General features: G+C 49.8%; 1 protein-coding gene across 1 annotated transcript in view; it reads right to left on the bottom strand.

The window, feature by feature from the left end:
• RELN (reelin) overlaps positions 1 to 12,781 on the bottom strand; it is a 293,644-nt gene extending 280,863 nt beyond the window's left edge. Inside the window, exon 1 of the mRNA XM_054208749.1 lies at positions 12,282 to 12,781. Within this exon, the coding sequence (XP_054064724.1) occupies positions 12,282 to 12,510 (229 nt within the window). The 5' untranslated portion in view covers positions 12,511 to 12,781. The remainder of the gene's footprint in view (positions 1 to 12,281) is intronic.
• Positions 12,782 to 13,527: the final 746 nt, after the last annotated feature.

The following is a 13,527-nucleotide window of genomic DNA, read 5'->3' as shown; positions in this document are numbered from 1 at the left end:
TTTGAGCGAAAAGGTCCACAGATGCTCACTGGAGTAATCTGGGCTGCCTGAGGCTGGGGAGGGACCAGCACCGCCAGCCCCGGCCAGACCCTCACCTTTTCATCTCTGATGGCCAAGAGAAGTTCTGCAAACACCACAGCTCTGCTGTAACTCCATCATACTCCATAACTGCGTTAACGATAGGTTGAAGGAAAAGCAGGGCAGTGAAGAACTTAGGGCATCATTTCCCTGAACGAAATAAACCTGCGTCTCCCAAAGCCAATTTCCATGTCAGCTCCAAGCAGTTCATTTCTGTTTGAAGTGGACAGCCCTGTACATATCACTCCTTGGGAAAAAAGGCAATTGTAGAGAAATGAAGGCCTATTTGTCCAGTTAAATGAATGCAAATTCTATAGAAGCACTACAACAGGTTTTCATGTTTGGAAGCAGAAATATCCTTCCTCCAGAAGGAGCCCCTCGCGACAGATCCCCTCTAAGCCTTTTTTACTGAGCACGGAATCAGGGAAAAGATTTCTGCTGAAAAAGAAAACTGAACAATGACTAGATGTAAAGGAAAATGTGGTCAACGTATACATCAGAAGCCACACAGCAACCGCAGGTATCACAGAAAACACCAGTTTGTTACCTTGGAAATGTCAGTATTGCTACCAACTGCACTGGCGTGCCTTAAAGAGCGGATGATTACTCTGTAATTTATTTTGGGAACAAACACAAGGGGAGTGGTGCTGGTTACTTGTCTGAATCAGATCTGTTCAGTGGCCGGAAATTAAATGGTCAACTTGTCAGAAGTAGAACTGTTCGATTTTTGGTTCAGTGACCAAAATGAAAAGAAAAAGAAAGAAAAAGAGATCAGCTTGGGTTAACATAAAAGGAGAAGTACTGAGGGGTTTAGCACAAAAAAATAAATTAAAATATCAGTTAGGTCAATATGAAAATCTTCAATGAACCCAAAAAAATTAGATAAAGAATTTTGTTCAAGCAGAAAAGTCTCATTTCATTTTCTGATTATGCAGCTAACTTCTTTTTTTTTCTTTTTCACAGTCAGTTTCACAATTAAGATACTTTTCCAAAACAAAAATCAAAACTATGTTTTGAAAACATCAGTAATATATTTCAAATGCTTCACTTCCCCCCATTTTCCGTTAAAACATTTACCAAATTCTACTCAAATACCTTATCAGTTTTTATCATCGCAAAGCCAGGTTTTAAATGAATTCAATTCAAACATGGCAAGTCCAGCTGAATCAATTCTGAAGTCTTGTGTCTCATGCAAGAATACTATCAACTTGAAAACCTATCTGACAGGGTATCAGTCATCAGCAAATCAACTAAAAATGTTTGCCAGAGGTTTTTGATCTTCGTACTAAACAGAATGAGGTTCTGAAGGCTACAGTCTTTTTGGGCCAGAGTCAGAAGAATTGCTCTACGAAAATACGTAATGCTGGCGTTTAGCCAGAGATCCTTTTTTTCAAACATACTAGGAACTTTTTTTAACAGCACTTTATAGTACCGACTCTTAAATTTTGACACCTGACATCCCCACAAACTGCACTTTGTTAGATTAGGATCTTTGCCGTGGCCGGTTGCGCTGTTTTGTTTCTCTCTGCAGTTCTTGGTATCGATAATCATCTCATCCAGTGTCCAGATGAATGCGTCTAATTCTGGAAGGAGGGTTGTTTTAGCAGCGCATTTCCCCTGTGAGATAGGAACACTGGAAGGTTATTGTGGCCTGGAAACCACAGCTTGTTCAGCCAAAAAGATAAATATTATCTATATTTCTTGTTCTTTCCTATCTATTGTATTGTCCTGGGGAGCAGTGGGAAAAGTGGAAGGCAAACGGCAGAGACCTTGCCAAGGCCCGTGACGTGATGGATGACTTCTCACATCCCAGGGCCTGACACGAAGAGAGGCCACAGAGGGTTGTGCTGCTGTTTTCAGATGTTAAAAAGGCCGATCACCCCCTCATCGCTTTCGTTTCTAGTGCAGGAAGAGCTTCCTCGTGCAGGACCCGCACGGGCAGACCCAGCTCTGCCATGAAGTATTCCTCTGCAACAGGCAACCTACACAGGAAAGCTGATTTTCTGCATCCTTGCTAACTCATGAATATTCTACCAGACGTGTTGAATGCTGTGACCACAAAGTACCTCTCAGCCACAGAAAGAAGAATATTCCCAGATTTCTCTGTCTTCTGGCCAGTGAGTGTTGTCTGCTCTCTCTTTCCCCTTTTCCTTCCCTCCTCTCTGCTCTGACGTGCACAGCACGGGGACAGACCGTCAACTTTCACAGTCCCCCAGGGAGCATCCTACCTACACTACCCATGGACAACCAACACGCAAATCCCTTCAAACCCCAGCTGGGGCAGGAACCGCCTGCGGATGCGATGGGGCAGGATGAGGAGGGGAAAACAGTTCTTGCTCCCAGATGCACGCCTGTGCATGAAAAGGAGCTTGCTTGATGGATTTCCCCGTACAACCCGGGGTTTTGCTTCTTTGGCAACTTTTGATCATCTAACTGCACTCTCAAAAATGACACTGGGGGGATGGAAAGACAGAAACGGTGAGGCCCCTTACGCCGTGTGTTTCTCACCAGCTGGACCACTCTGCGTACAGCCACGTGATGGCCAGGTGCTGGAGGGGGACAACGGATAGAGTGCCAGCGTCTGACCACTCATGGCAGCAAGGAACGATGAGCCGGACAGGAGGAGACACAGCCACAGCCGGAGCTGGGGTTGGCAGGCAGGCCCTCTTCTTGTCTCTCAGCTCTGTCAGGTCATACCCGTTTATTTACAAAACTATCCTTCAAGCAGACACGGGCAGGAATAAATAACTTTTGCTAAGCGTGGTGTAAGAGCTCTTAGCGTTTTATCTTGGTCTGGTCTATAACTCGATCCCCGATGCGTGCAGCCCTGCCTCCGGTGGGAAAGGAGCGGCTACAATCGTCTGTACGTGTGAGTCGGTGCCATTCAGGGAAACACACGCAGATCTTCAGCACCATCTCTGATGATTAATCTGCTCACCCTGCTGAAGAAGAGCAAGGGCACTGTCAGTTCCCCCTATGCTGTATCTTGCAAAACCAACGAGAGAAACCAACGACCACCCTGCACGTCTGCATGCCATGAGGCCTCTGCCTCAGGAAGGGACACAGCAATAGTTTTACACATGGCCTCACAAATCTTTCCGACACCTAGTGAGCCCCGAACACCCAGAAGGCTGGGTTTATTAATAAGACCGCTCATCCACCAAATCTAAACGAATTTTTACTCTGTGCACCTCAATCAAATAATCTGAACTGTCCCCTGGAGCTGCTCCCTCCTGTGAGTAGGCAGATAGGAGGAGGGGTGGAGGGAACAGGGCTGGAGGCATGCGGGGTCACCATCCACCTAACGTCCTCCCCTGCTGCCCTTCAAGCAAGGAGGCGGGGAAAGGCTGTCCCCAAGGCTGGCACACCACCTCCCTCTCGGGGAGTGGGGCAAAGCGTCCCCCCAGAGAGGGTCTGTGGGGGTCGCCAGTCCTACTGCGGGGCTGGATACACCCCATGGTGTTTGTCACCCCAGGACATGGGAAACTAGGGCAGCATTTGGACACGGCACTGAAACACTTGGAGAATTCGGAGAGAAACCTGCAGCACACACAATTTTAGGAAGAAGGTCAATGTAGAAGTCTGAAAGAAGGGTTTTTAAAAAAAACTTAGAGTAGTGTAAGATAAAGCTTGCACATGAAGGGAGATGGATTTGTCACCCGCTGACACTCGGGGCTCTTGCAGGTTGAACTTCAACAGATGCGGGCTGGAAAAGAGCCATTGATTTCACCCCCCGAGGAGTCGCTTGTGAAACTCTCACAACCAATATTAATATCAAAACGCCTAGAGAGGAGCAGGGAACAGCCTCCTCTGTTTTGTTCCTGGCATGAAGAAATACAGCAAGAAGGACCTTACAAAGACTGCAAAAAACAGCCTCCGCTTTGCAATAAAAGCCTTTGGGAAAGTGTCTGAACTCCTCACCCGCTCCCTGCAACTCTCACAGACCACTCATGTCCAGTCCCCAACTCGTGACCAGTCCCTCCAGACACCTCCCAGTTTCTAGACTGGGATGTTCACAGAACAGGCATTGCCTACAACAGCTAGGCAAGGAAACGCTACAGGGTAGCAGTCAGGGATATCCTGATTCCCCAGGAAGACCAAAGATCCCACCAGGGTAGAGGGAGACGAGCGGAGGGTGCCAAGAGCCTTGTGGAGACCACTGCCATCATGCAATACCCACATACACCAACCAGTCTCCCCAAACATAAAGCCATGCTGGCAGCAGCGGGCCCAGGGTGAATAACCACCAACCACACCAAAGAGAGTCTGGAGTGACACAGGTGATGCTGTGGCCGATGAGATGAAGAACGAGCCCACAGGTGCCTCTGCCTGAAGCTAAGCTGAACCCAGCTGCCCAGGAAACGCTGTGGTGCTCAGAAGGCATCAGCTGCTCCAGATGGCTGCAGAAGACGATGGCAGGGAGCCCGTGGCCCCATGCCCAGACATTAGGTGCCATCTCCAGTCCCAGCCAGAACCTCTCCAGCTGCCGAAGGACAGAGTAATGCCTGGTCCTGGACTGTGGGATAAACAGGCCCAAACCCCAGTGCCCCTCACAAACCCTGGTTCTCTCTCTAGAAGCAGGACATAACACCTCTCTGACATTGCCTTATTTAAGGCAAACGCTTAGTGAAAGATACATTAAAACAAAACAAGTCTTAAAAAAAACCCCACCTCCATTCCCCTTTAGGAAATGAGTAAAAAGCGTATAGTCCATGGGAGGCATCTGCACGCTGCGGGGAACCTGGGAGAAGGTCCCACAGGCGTGGACCAGGGGGATCTCACCCTCCATGATGCCACCACCTGTAGGCACAGCCCAGCCTGTTCCATGCAAACTGCGTGACACACGCTATGACTTTCATTTTCCAGGCCTGACCTGAGGGGAGGGGAGCGGAGGAAGACCTCCTGCCTGACGAGAAGGCACCGTCTGACAAACTGGGAAGGTCTTTTCCACAAGCAATCTGTTCTTGGGCTTTGACAGATGTGAAAAGTTGCACCGTCAGAGTTTGTCCTCTGTTTATCCCAGGGGCCAGTCACAACCTGGGTTTGGGGGAGGGAGGGTGTGTAAAAGTGGGAATTACACAAATATTCCAGACACACATTTGCGCTCTGTGCACCTTTCATGCCCGATGAAAAGGCAGGAAATGTTAACACAAAGAAAGGAAGCATGTTAAAAAGACTGAACCTTTCATCGGAGACTATTGAAATTCTCATAACAAGGGCTGGTATGAAAGGTTGCTTATTCTCAGAGGTAAGACAGTGCCGTTTCCTTCCCTCCCCGTGCAGCAAACACTCACCACAAATCTAAACCACAGCTGTAGGGCACGAGACACACAAAGCAAATAAATCCATCTCAGTTGTATCACCACGGCTATTATCAGATTTGAAAATCACACTTCAACCAGTCAATATGCAAATAGTGCGATACTGTACCACAATAAAGTGCTGCAGTATCTCAAAAGCAGTGGCCTTCAAAAATCCGGATCAAGGGAACAATAAGGAAAATGAGAAATGCCGCCGGCCTGACAGTCTCGCCCTGTTCTACCTAATGAACCAACACGGGTTTGGTGGAATAATCAATGCGGGAAACATTGGAGAAACACACTACAGGCCACCACGGCACAGCAACCTACTTATAAATTGTTTATTGGTCACCTTAGGTCATGAAGCACAAAGTTTATACCTTGTTTTATATATATCTATCTAATATATATAAAATATATATATAATATATAAAAATATATGTTAGATCTATATGTATCTAATATATGTATCTAATTACAACTATTAATTATTTACAATAATTTTTTTTTGTCTACCTAAAAGCTGTTGGTGCGGACAGATTTTAGCAATGAATTCCAAAGGTAAATTATACATATTAAAAAAAAAAAATCTCCTTTAAACTCAGAAAGCAGAAAATACATGCAATATCCCCACTGAAACAGCACTTTTGCACCTTTTCACCATTTATAGGCTTCTGTTCTTCCTCGCCTTCAACGCTGGGCGACGTGCTATGGGAAAGGTCCGTGGAGACGCGCCAGCCCCCACACCGAGCTCTGGCCACGGACGGTGAACGCACTGAGGCAGAGATCATTTTTTTAATGTATACAGACAGGCCCAGCGCACCCAGACCGGTAATAACCAACAATACTGTTTCTGTCCGACAGTCAGATGTCACCTGACAAATGTGGGTCAGGCCGGCGCGCCGCGCTGACTTTGATTTCTCTTATTTGGGGCAATCAAGTCTTCTTTGCGGGAGGGAAGCAGCCCCCTGATGGGGGGAGAAAGGATTTAACCAGAGATTACATCTCTTCTGCAAATTTGCAAGAAAGGCTCATTTAGGCCTTTGTGGACCTTCTACCTCCTTTCATCAGTCCCGTGTCTGACCACATCTACAGCTGAGCCATCTGCAGACTGCTGATTCGGCCCGCGAATTAGAGCGATGACAGACGAACCCATTAAAATTTAACATCATCCCTAGCGAAAAATGGTTTGCAAGAGGCTGTCAGCTGTGACCTTGCCTACCTTTTTCTTTTAAGGTTGGCATCCTTCATCAGTTTCCGGTCAAGAGATTTTAAAAGCACAACTTTTTAAGGTTTGCAGAGACTTACCGCGTGAACTCTGGGACCAGGCAAGAGCTTCAGAAATACAGACAATCCGTTGGCCAACATCAAGATTTAGAAACCCATGTTCACTCAAAAATGTACTAGAGCATGGCTCAGATCTGACAAATTCAAACTATTGACCATCTAAAGAACAGGCCACGGCATTCAGCAATCAATCAGCCTGGCTTGTGCAAAGCTCAGTTTATGCAAGAAAACCCTAAATACAACAGACACATCCAGGGTCCACTCTGGGGACTTTGGTGGGTGAGGACATTTTTAATATGTGCTGACCCCCAGATGAAATTTTTATGTGCTACAAAACCCTTATGCAGCTAAGGACCTCCGAGGCAAGGAGAGACTTGAAGACCAAGGGTTTTCCGCATTCTCGATAACTCCCTCTCCATTCCTACCTATTGCCCGCCTCACGTGTTTGATTTAAGCGTCCCTTAAGATTTACAGGCTAATCCCTGGAGCTAACTGGACTCCCATGAACAAAAATTTCTACACACCTCTTTAAGTTAAAATAAAAAATGAGGGAAGTCTCCCTCCTTCCAAAGATCAGAGGAGGGTTTAAGTAGATGAGAGAAAGGTTTTGAGGGAATATCCTGCAAAAGACTCAAGAAGCTGACCTGTTTCTCAGGTTGATGCTGGAAAACATCAACCAAAACCCGCTCTCCTGTTATCAATGCACCCTCACCTCCTGCGCACTCTTTACTTCTACTGGCTCACAGAAAGCTTTCTCCACTTTGGCATAACTGGTAGAGAAAGTATCCATAACCAAGCTTCTGCAACTCGGTTGTAATCCTGTTTATACCTCCAGCAGCATCACTACTTAAGCTCCAGTTATTTTCCCTCTTCTCCCTCACTTTGAACTCCAACACCTTTTCATTTTTTAATAACCTGAACAATAAGAATTTACAATGAAAATACCCACCAGATCAAGTGGCTATCAGAAACATAAGTAACCCCAATGAAAACAGACACTAAGTCACGATCTCTGTTTCTTGAATACAGCGGCTAATAACAAAGGTGGAATTGGCCAGACTTTAAACAACTTTTTATCAGTGCTGAAAGAGTGCATAACTACCACTTAAAATAGTTGAAAACTTTTTTTTACAACCTATCAAAGCAATGGTTCCAGACAATATACTGTATATCTAAGAATAGTAACAGTCATTGATGGAAACTGATAACATTTGGGGACCGAAGGTTAATCCGTTCTGGGGGGAAAAAAAAAAAAAGGAACAATGGAGAGTGAAATAGAAACTCAAGTCTCATTAAAGAAAACTATTTTAAGGGCAGAATTATGAGTTTTAACATCAATCATGGGAAAACAGTTCAAAGTTGTTCCTAAAAGATCTAAATTTGAAACCTTGGGAAAAAAGGCACTGTTCGCAGTGACAGCAAGAACTTTTTTAAGGGATAAGGAAAAATACAGTGTAAAGGTAATCTGTTTGTATTTTTTAAACACTACAAATCTGACTGTTCATTTTCTGGTTTCTGTGATTAAGGGCAGCAAAGACTCAGTGATCAGTCAAGTTTATCCTTTGTTCTTTATGCATTTCCAATGTACCTATCTGCCCATAAATGATGGTACTTGCTCTCAGCACGGAAGGCGAGCTGACGTGGATCATCAAAACTGACTGCAGGTTGGAAATAAACCCAAAAGAACTTGTATAGAAAATGTCAATAGATACTGTTGTTGTTTGGGTTTGGTTTTTTTTTTCCTGAAGAAATTATGTTCTGCTCTGCAGATTACAGTGGAAAGCCCAGGAGAGAAACAAACCAGGATCACCGCTCCCTAACAGCAAAGCTACAAGCAAGCCAAGCGGGGCCTGGTGCATCTCTCCAAACACACGGCCACCACTGGGCTGGAAGGCAGCTGAGCAGGTGCCCACGTTAAACCCGGGCACACTTTGTCAGCTTGCATTTGAGGAAGCGCTTAAGTGTTTTGCCAGCTCAAGGACTTAATTAAATTTGAAATGAGCTAATTCAAGGAATAAAAGTCTGCCAAAGGTAATAAAATTGTTTACTAATTTATCAAGTCAGTCTTGTGTATAAAGGAGCATATTTATATGCAGCGTAGGCTTCGTCCTATTCAATCAGCGAATGCGTTTTTAAATATTTACTGATTGCAGGAATAGGGCCAAATCTGAAGTATTTTTAAGGGTTAGGGGAGAAGTGCTAAATCCCAAAGTATCTAATTTACCTATGCAAAGTAGGGAATATTATTGCCTTTGTTTTACTTAGGAAATTCAGAAGCACGGGGAAATGAAGTGCCGGATTCGGCGCGCCAGCGAAGCCACTTGCAGAAGCTCCCGTGTTCGCCTGGTTCCCAGGCAAGCGGCTTCTGCCCCAGATACTGTCCCTCTCCCGGGGTGGGGGGCAGTGCAAGGGACAGCTGGGCAAACGGACAAGAGCCAGTGTCACAGCTCCACTGGCTGCAGAGCATACAAACAAATTAACAGAAAGTTGTTGGCTGACTGTTATTAATGAGAATCTTTTTCTCATCCAGCCCTTGGCGTATGGTTTCATCCAATTCACTCCTCTTTGAACTTGATGCTCTTGGCTGCTGTTGTCACCTGTCCCTGTTGAATGAAGGGGCGGTAAGTGTAAAGCGGGGCCTCCCTGAAACTTGTGAAGAGTCAGAGCAGTGTATTTTAATATGTTCCCTGAGCAGGGGAATTTGCATCGGACATATGCAAATCTCCCTTTGTCTTGTGTGTCTGTACTGCATCTCAAAACTCCACCTCTGCGTCCCCACAAGACCGCCTTTAAAGTTTGATTTCTAAATGAAAAATGCCCAACCAGTGCAGACCGACGTTTCCCAGTAACATTAAACTGCACTGTATAAAAGCCCAGATTGCTGCTTCAAATTATTTCTTCAGATTGTATACTTTGGGTTTTTTTTTTCTTGTGCTATATTTAACATTGATAATTGTTATATTTAAAAATATTCAAATGAGATATTTAAAAAAACCTCAGTAAGCGTGCTTAGCTCAAAGGCACGTCTGCTGCGCTGCGCATAGCAAAGAGGCAGTGCTGCTTGCCTTGTTTGGGCACAGGTGAGCGTTTAATCAGTGCACAAAACGGGAAAAAAAATTACCATTGCAAGTTAGAAATCAGAGGTGAGGCTGGCTCGCAGCGGGGTCTACCTACACCTTGTGCTGTGGAGACAAATTAGTTTTCAAGTTCAGCTTGAGGACTTTCTTCCGTGTTCGTGAGAATTAGCGTGACCCTTTGGGGATGCGTCCAATTTGTTTATCCTTTCTTAATATGGTGGCTTTGAAAGACACCCTGCCATGCTTCTGTTGCACCCCCCGGGGCAGATGTTGGCCCCTGGAGTGATGGCACCGAGGGCAGCGCAGCGCCCGCGCTGCTTTCAGACGGAAAAGCGCAACCGCGGTGCAAATTTCAGACGGGCGGCGGGACTAAGAGATCCACCGGGGCAGATGCCGCCGCCGGCACCTCACCGGCCCGCCCGGGCACCCGAGCGGGGCTGGCGGCGGGGAGAAGCGCAGGGCGGCTGCGCGGGGGCGCGCAGAAGCTGCGCGGGGGCGCGCAGGGACGGGGCAGCGCAGCGCGCCGCCGGGGCGCAGGGGCAGCAGCGGCTCCGCGAAACCGTGAGACCGGGTAGGTAAAAAAAAAAAATAAAAAAAAAAATAGAGGCACAGAGGTATATTCATTTTTCTCCGACAGATTCAAAACAGAGATGTAAAATCCGCCCTTGGCTACCTGAAAGGTCTGGAGCGCAGCTGGGGCGTTTCTCTGCGAGATGGTATTTTAAAATTAAAAAAAAACCCCACCTTTCAAAAGGGCGAGAGGCAGAAGAGCATCCCCGGGGAAACATACACATCCCTGCTCCTCACCCTGCCCTGCCCGCAGAGATCCCGCACCGGCCACAAACCCCTCTCCCCAGACCAGCAACGGGGCTTAAACACCGGCTGCAGGCTGGAAAACACGGCAGCAGCAGCGAGGAAAAGGGGGCGATTCTGTTATTTACGTGTCCGAACCATATTTTTAAAAAATCCAGTGTTTAAAATTGTGCAAGATGGAAATTCCATCTTCTTTTTTTTTTTTCCCTCTGCACGTTTGTGGTTCAGCAGGGTGAACGCAATTTAACTGATTTTATGATCTGAGTGTGATATTACGGACCAAAAGACATGGGGCTTTAAGGAAAAACAACCTGGTAAAGTCATATAATTTACATATGTGGTCTGTTAAAAAGGACAGCAATATTTTGAAAACAAAACTTTCATATGAATTTTGTAAAACTATACTGGTAAAGACAAAAACTTCAGGACCCCTTAGATCTTGTGAAAATGACTATTTGATGTGTGGGGTTTTTTCTGCCTTTACAATTAAAAATTCAATTAGAATATTCACATGACAACGATTCTGTGATTTACCTAAAACTTAAATTCTGAGCTGGAATGTATCAAAGTCAGAAGTTTAAGTCCATCTTTAGCCAGGGACAATTACACAGTATCTGTTTCCGAGCAAGGTGTTTCAAGTAAGTATTTATTCATAATTTTCCTGACTTTTTAACGCTTACTGCACAATTAGCTGTTATCATGTAGCACTGCAAAACCTCAAGCAGACACAAAGGGAGAAGAAGGATTAGTGAATATACCTTTAAGCGGTCTGCCATGCTTATGAATTAAAAAAACGTTTCACGCATGAAAGTTTTCTATACGGAGAACTGGTGATAAGGCTGGTGAACAACACAGCTGCCGGCTGACAGGGGCACTCTTGCAGCCGAAAAGCAGTTTTCCACAGCAGGCAGCAGTGTACCTGCCTGCGAGGCCGCGGTCAGCCCTGGGCTGTGCCCCTCTCCCAGCACATCTCCAAAGTAAGGACCCTACCTGCACGAACAACTTCGGCTGCTCTGTTTAATCCCCCTCAGCCTGGGCGTTTACAAAAAGCAGATGTTTTATTATTTCTGGGCACGACCTCCCATCTTCAAAGCCACCTGTGAGCGCCTGACCCAGCGCTCTCGCCCGTGGCTCCTGCATCCCCTCCGCGGGGAGCAACAGGGTGGCTGCCCCGGACGAGGCCGGGCTGCGGGAGGGTCCGCGGTCCCTGCGAGGGCACATTTTCGTGACCCGCGAGTGGCGGCCGCCAGCTGCGGCACCGCACAGCCCCCGAGGAAAGGGTGATGATGCGCTGGGCGCGAGCCGGGTTCGAAAGCCACCCAAGTGGGGAAGGGACAGACTTCCAGCAACTTGGGAGGTTCTGGATCCGGCCCCGGGCCGGTTACGGAGAGGGGACTGGGAATTTCCTCCGGCTCCGGGGCTGCAGGGGCCGCGCCGGGGCAGGGCGAAGCGGCGCCGCGCCGGGGGCGGTGGCGGCGGTGTCTGCGCCCGGGCGGAGTGGCGGCCGGGGCAGGTGAGGAGGGTCCCGCCGGGCGGCGGAGCCCCTCGCCGGGGCTGACCTGCGGCAGGGCACACGCCGCCCGTTTCCCTGCCCACCGCCCCCTCCCCTGCGCGGCTGCGGGGCCGGGGTGCCGCTCCGCGGTGCGGGACACACACACACACACCCCGGGGCCGCCCTCCGCGGGGGGACGCGCAGCGCTGAGCACGGGCGGGCGCCTGCACCTACCGTGGTACTCCTGGCCGGGCACGTAGGCGGCGGGGCTGCCCGCGATGTGGAGGGCGATGAGCACCTCGCCCTGCTCGCCGTCGCCCTCCAGCTCGCCGTGGTGGGTGCAGAGGAAGAAGAAGGGAGAGAAGCGGGCGCGGGGGGCGGCCGCCCGGCCCGCCGCCAGCAGGGCACCCAGGGCGGCCAGCAGGCAGGGCCAGCCCCCGGGGACGCCCCGCCGCCGCTCCATGCTGCTGCCGCCGGCGCCGCTGGGGCATCCAGGGCACGGCGGGGCCGCCGCGCCGCTCTGCTCCGCTCTGGACGGGGCGGGACGGGACGGGACGGGACAGGGCGGGCGCTGCCCCCCGCCGCCGCCCGCGGGAGTTGGTGGGGAGGCGGGCGCCGGGCGCGGAGCGGAGCGCGGAGCGGGCAGGGGCGGCCCCTCCGCGCCCGCCGAAGGCTGCGCCGTCCCTGCCTGCCGCTGCCGGGGTGCTGGGCACGGAGCTGGGAGTGCGAGGGCTGGGAATAATTTATTTCCCCCCGGTGTCGGGGTGGGAGGGAGGGGAAGGTCCCTCCCCTCCTCCGCCTCCTCCGCCTCCTCCGCCGCCGCCGCCGCCCGCTCCTCCCGCTCCTGGCTCTGCGCGCCGGTGTGCGGTGCTGCCGCTGCGGGGACGCGGGCTGCGAGCTGGGCTCTGCTGCCCGCCCTTTGTCTGCCTCCGGGTCCCTGCCCCTGCCTTGTCCCTGCCCCTGTCCCGCGTCCCCGCCCCAGCTTCTGCCCCCGTCCCCGCTCCTGGGTCCCAGCCCCTGTCCCTACCCCGGCCCCTGTCCCTGCCCCCGGTCCCCGCCCCGACACCTGAGTCTCTGCCCCTGCTCACTCCTTGCTCCTGCGACCCCGTCCCCCGGTCCCAGCCCTTGTCTCTCTACTTCTATCCCTCTGTCCATCCTTTTGACCCATCCCTCTATCCCTCTGCTCCAGCCCCTGTCCATTTGCCCTGTCCACCTCTCCTTGTCCCTCTGTCCCAACTCCAGTGCACCTGCCCCAGCCCTTGTCCTTCGGTCCCTAGCCCTCTGCCCCAGACTGTGCCCCTCTGACCCGTCCCTGCCACAGCCCTGCCTTCGCTGTACCTGCACCCACTGCTGGAGCAAAGTGAGATTTTTACTTAAACCTTCTCCACTACCATCTTCAAAATTATACACGTGCACACAACACCTCCGGAGGTGTGCCCTGCAGCTCAGGGAGGCCAGTGTGTGAGTCCCCAGGGAGGGC

Source organism: Rissa tridactyla, chromosome 1, assembly GCF_028500815.1.
Source record: "Rissa tridactyla isolate bRisTri1 chromosome 1, bRisTri1.patW.cur.20221130, whole genome shotgun sequence".
Classification (NCBI taxonomy): domain Eukaryota; kingdom Metazoa; phylum Chordata; class Aves; order Charadriiformes; family Laridae; genus Rissa; species Rissa tridactyla.
The sequence above is the reverse complement of the archived record's forward strand: the minus strand, read 5'-3'. Positions and strand labels throughout refer to the sequence as shown.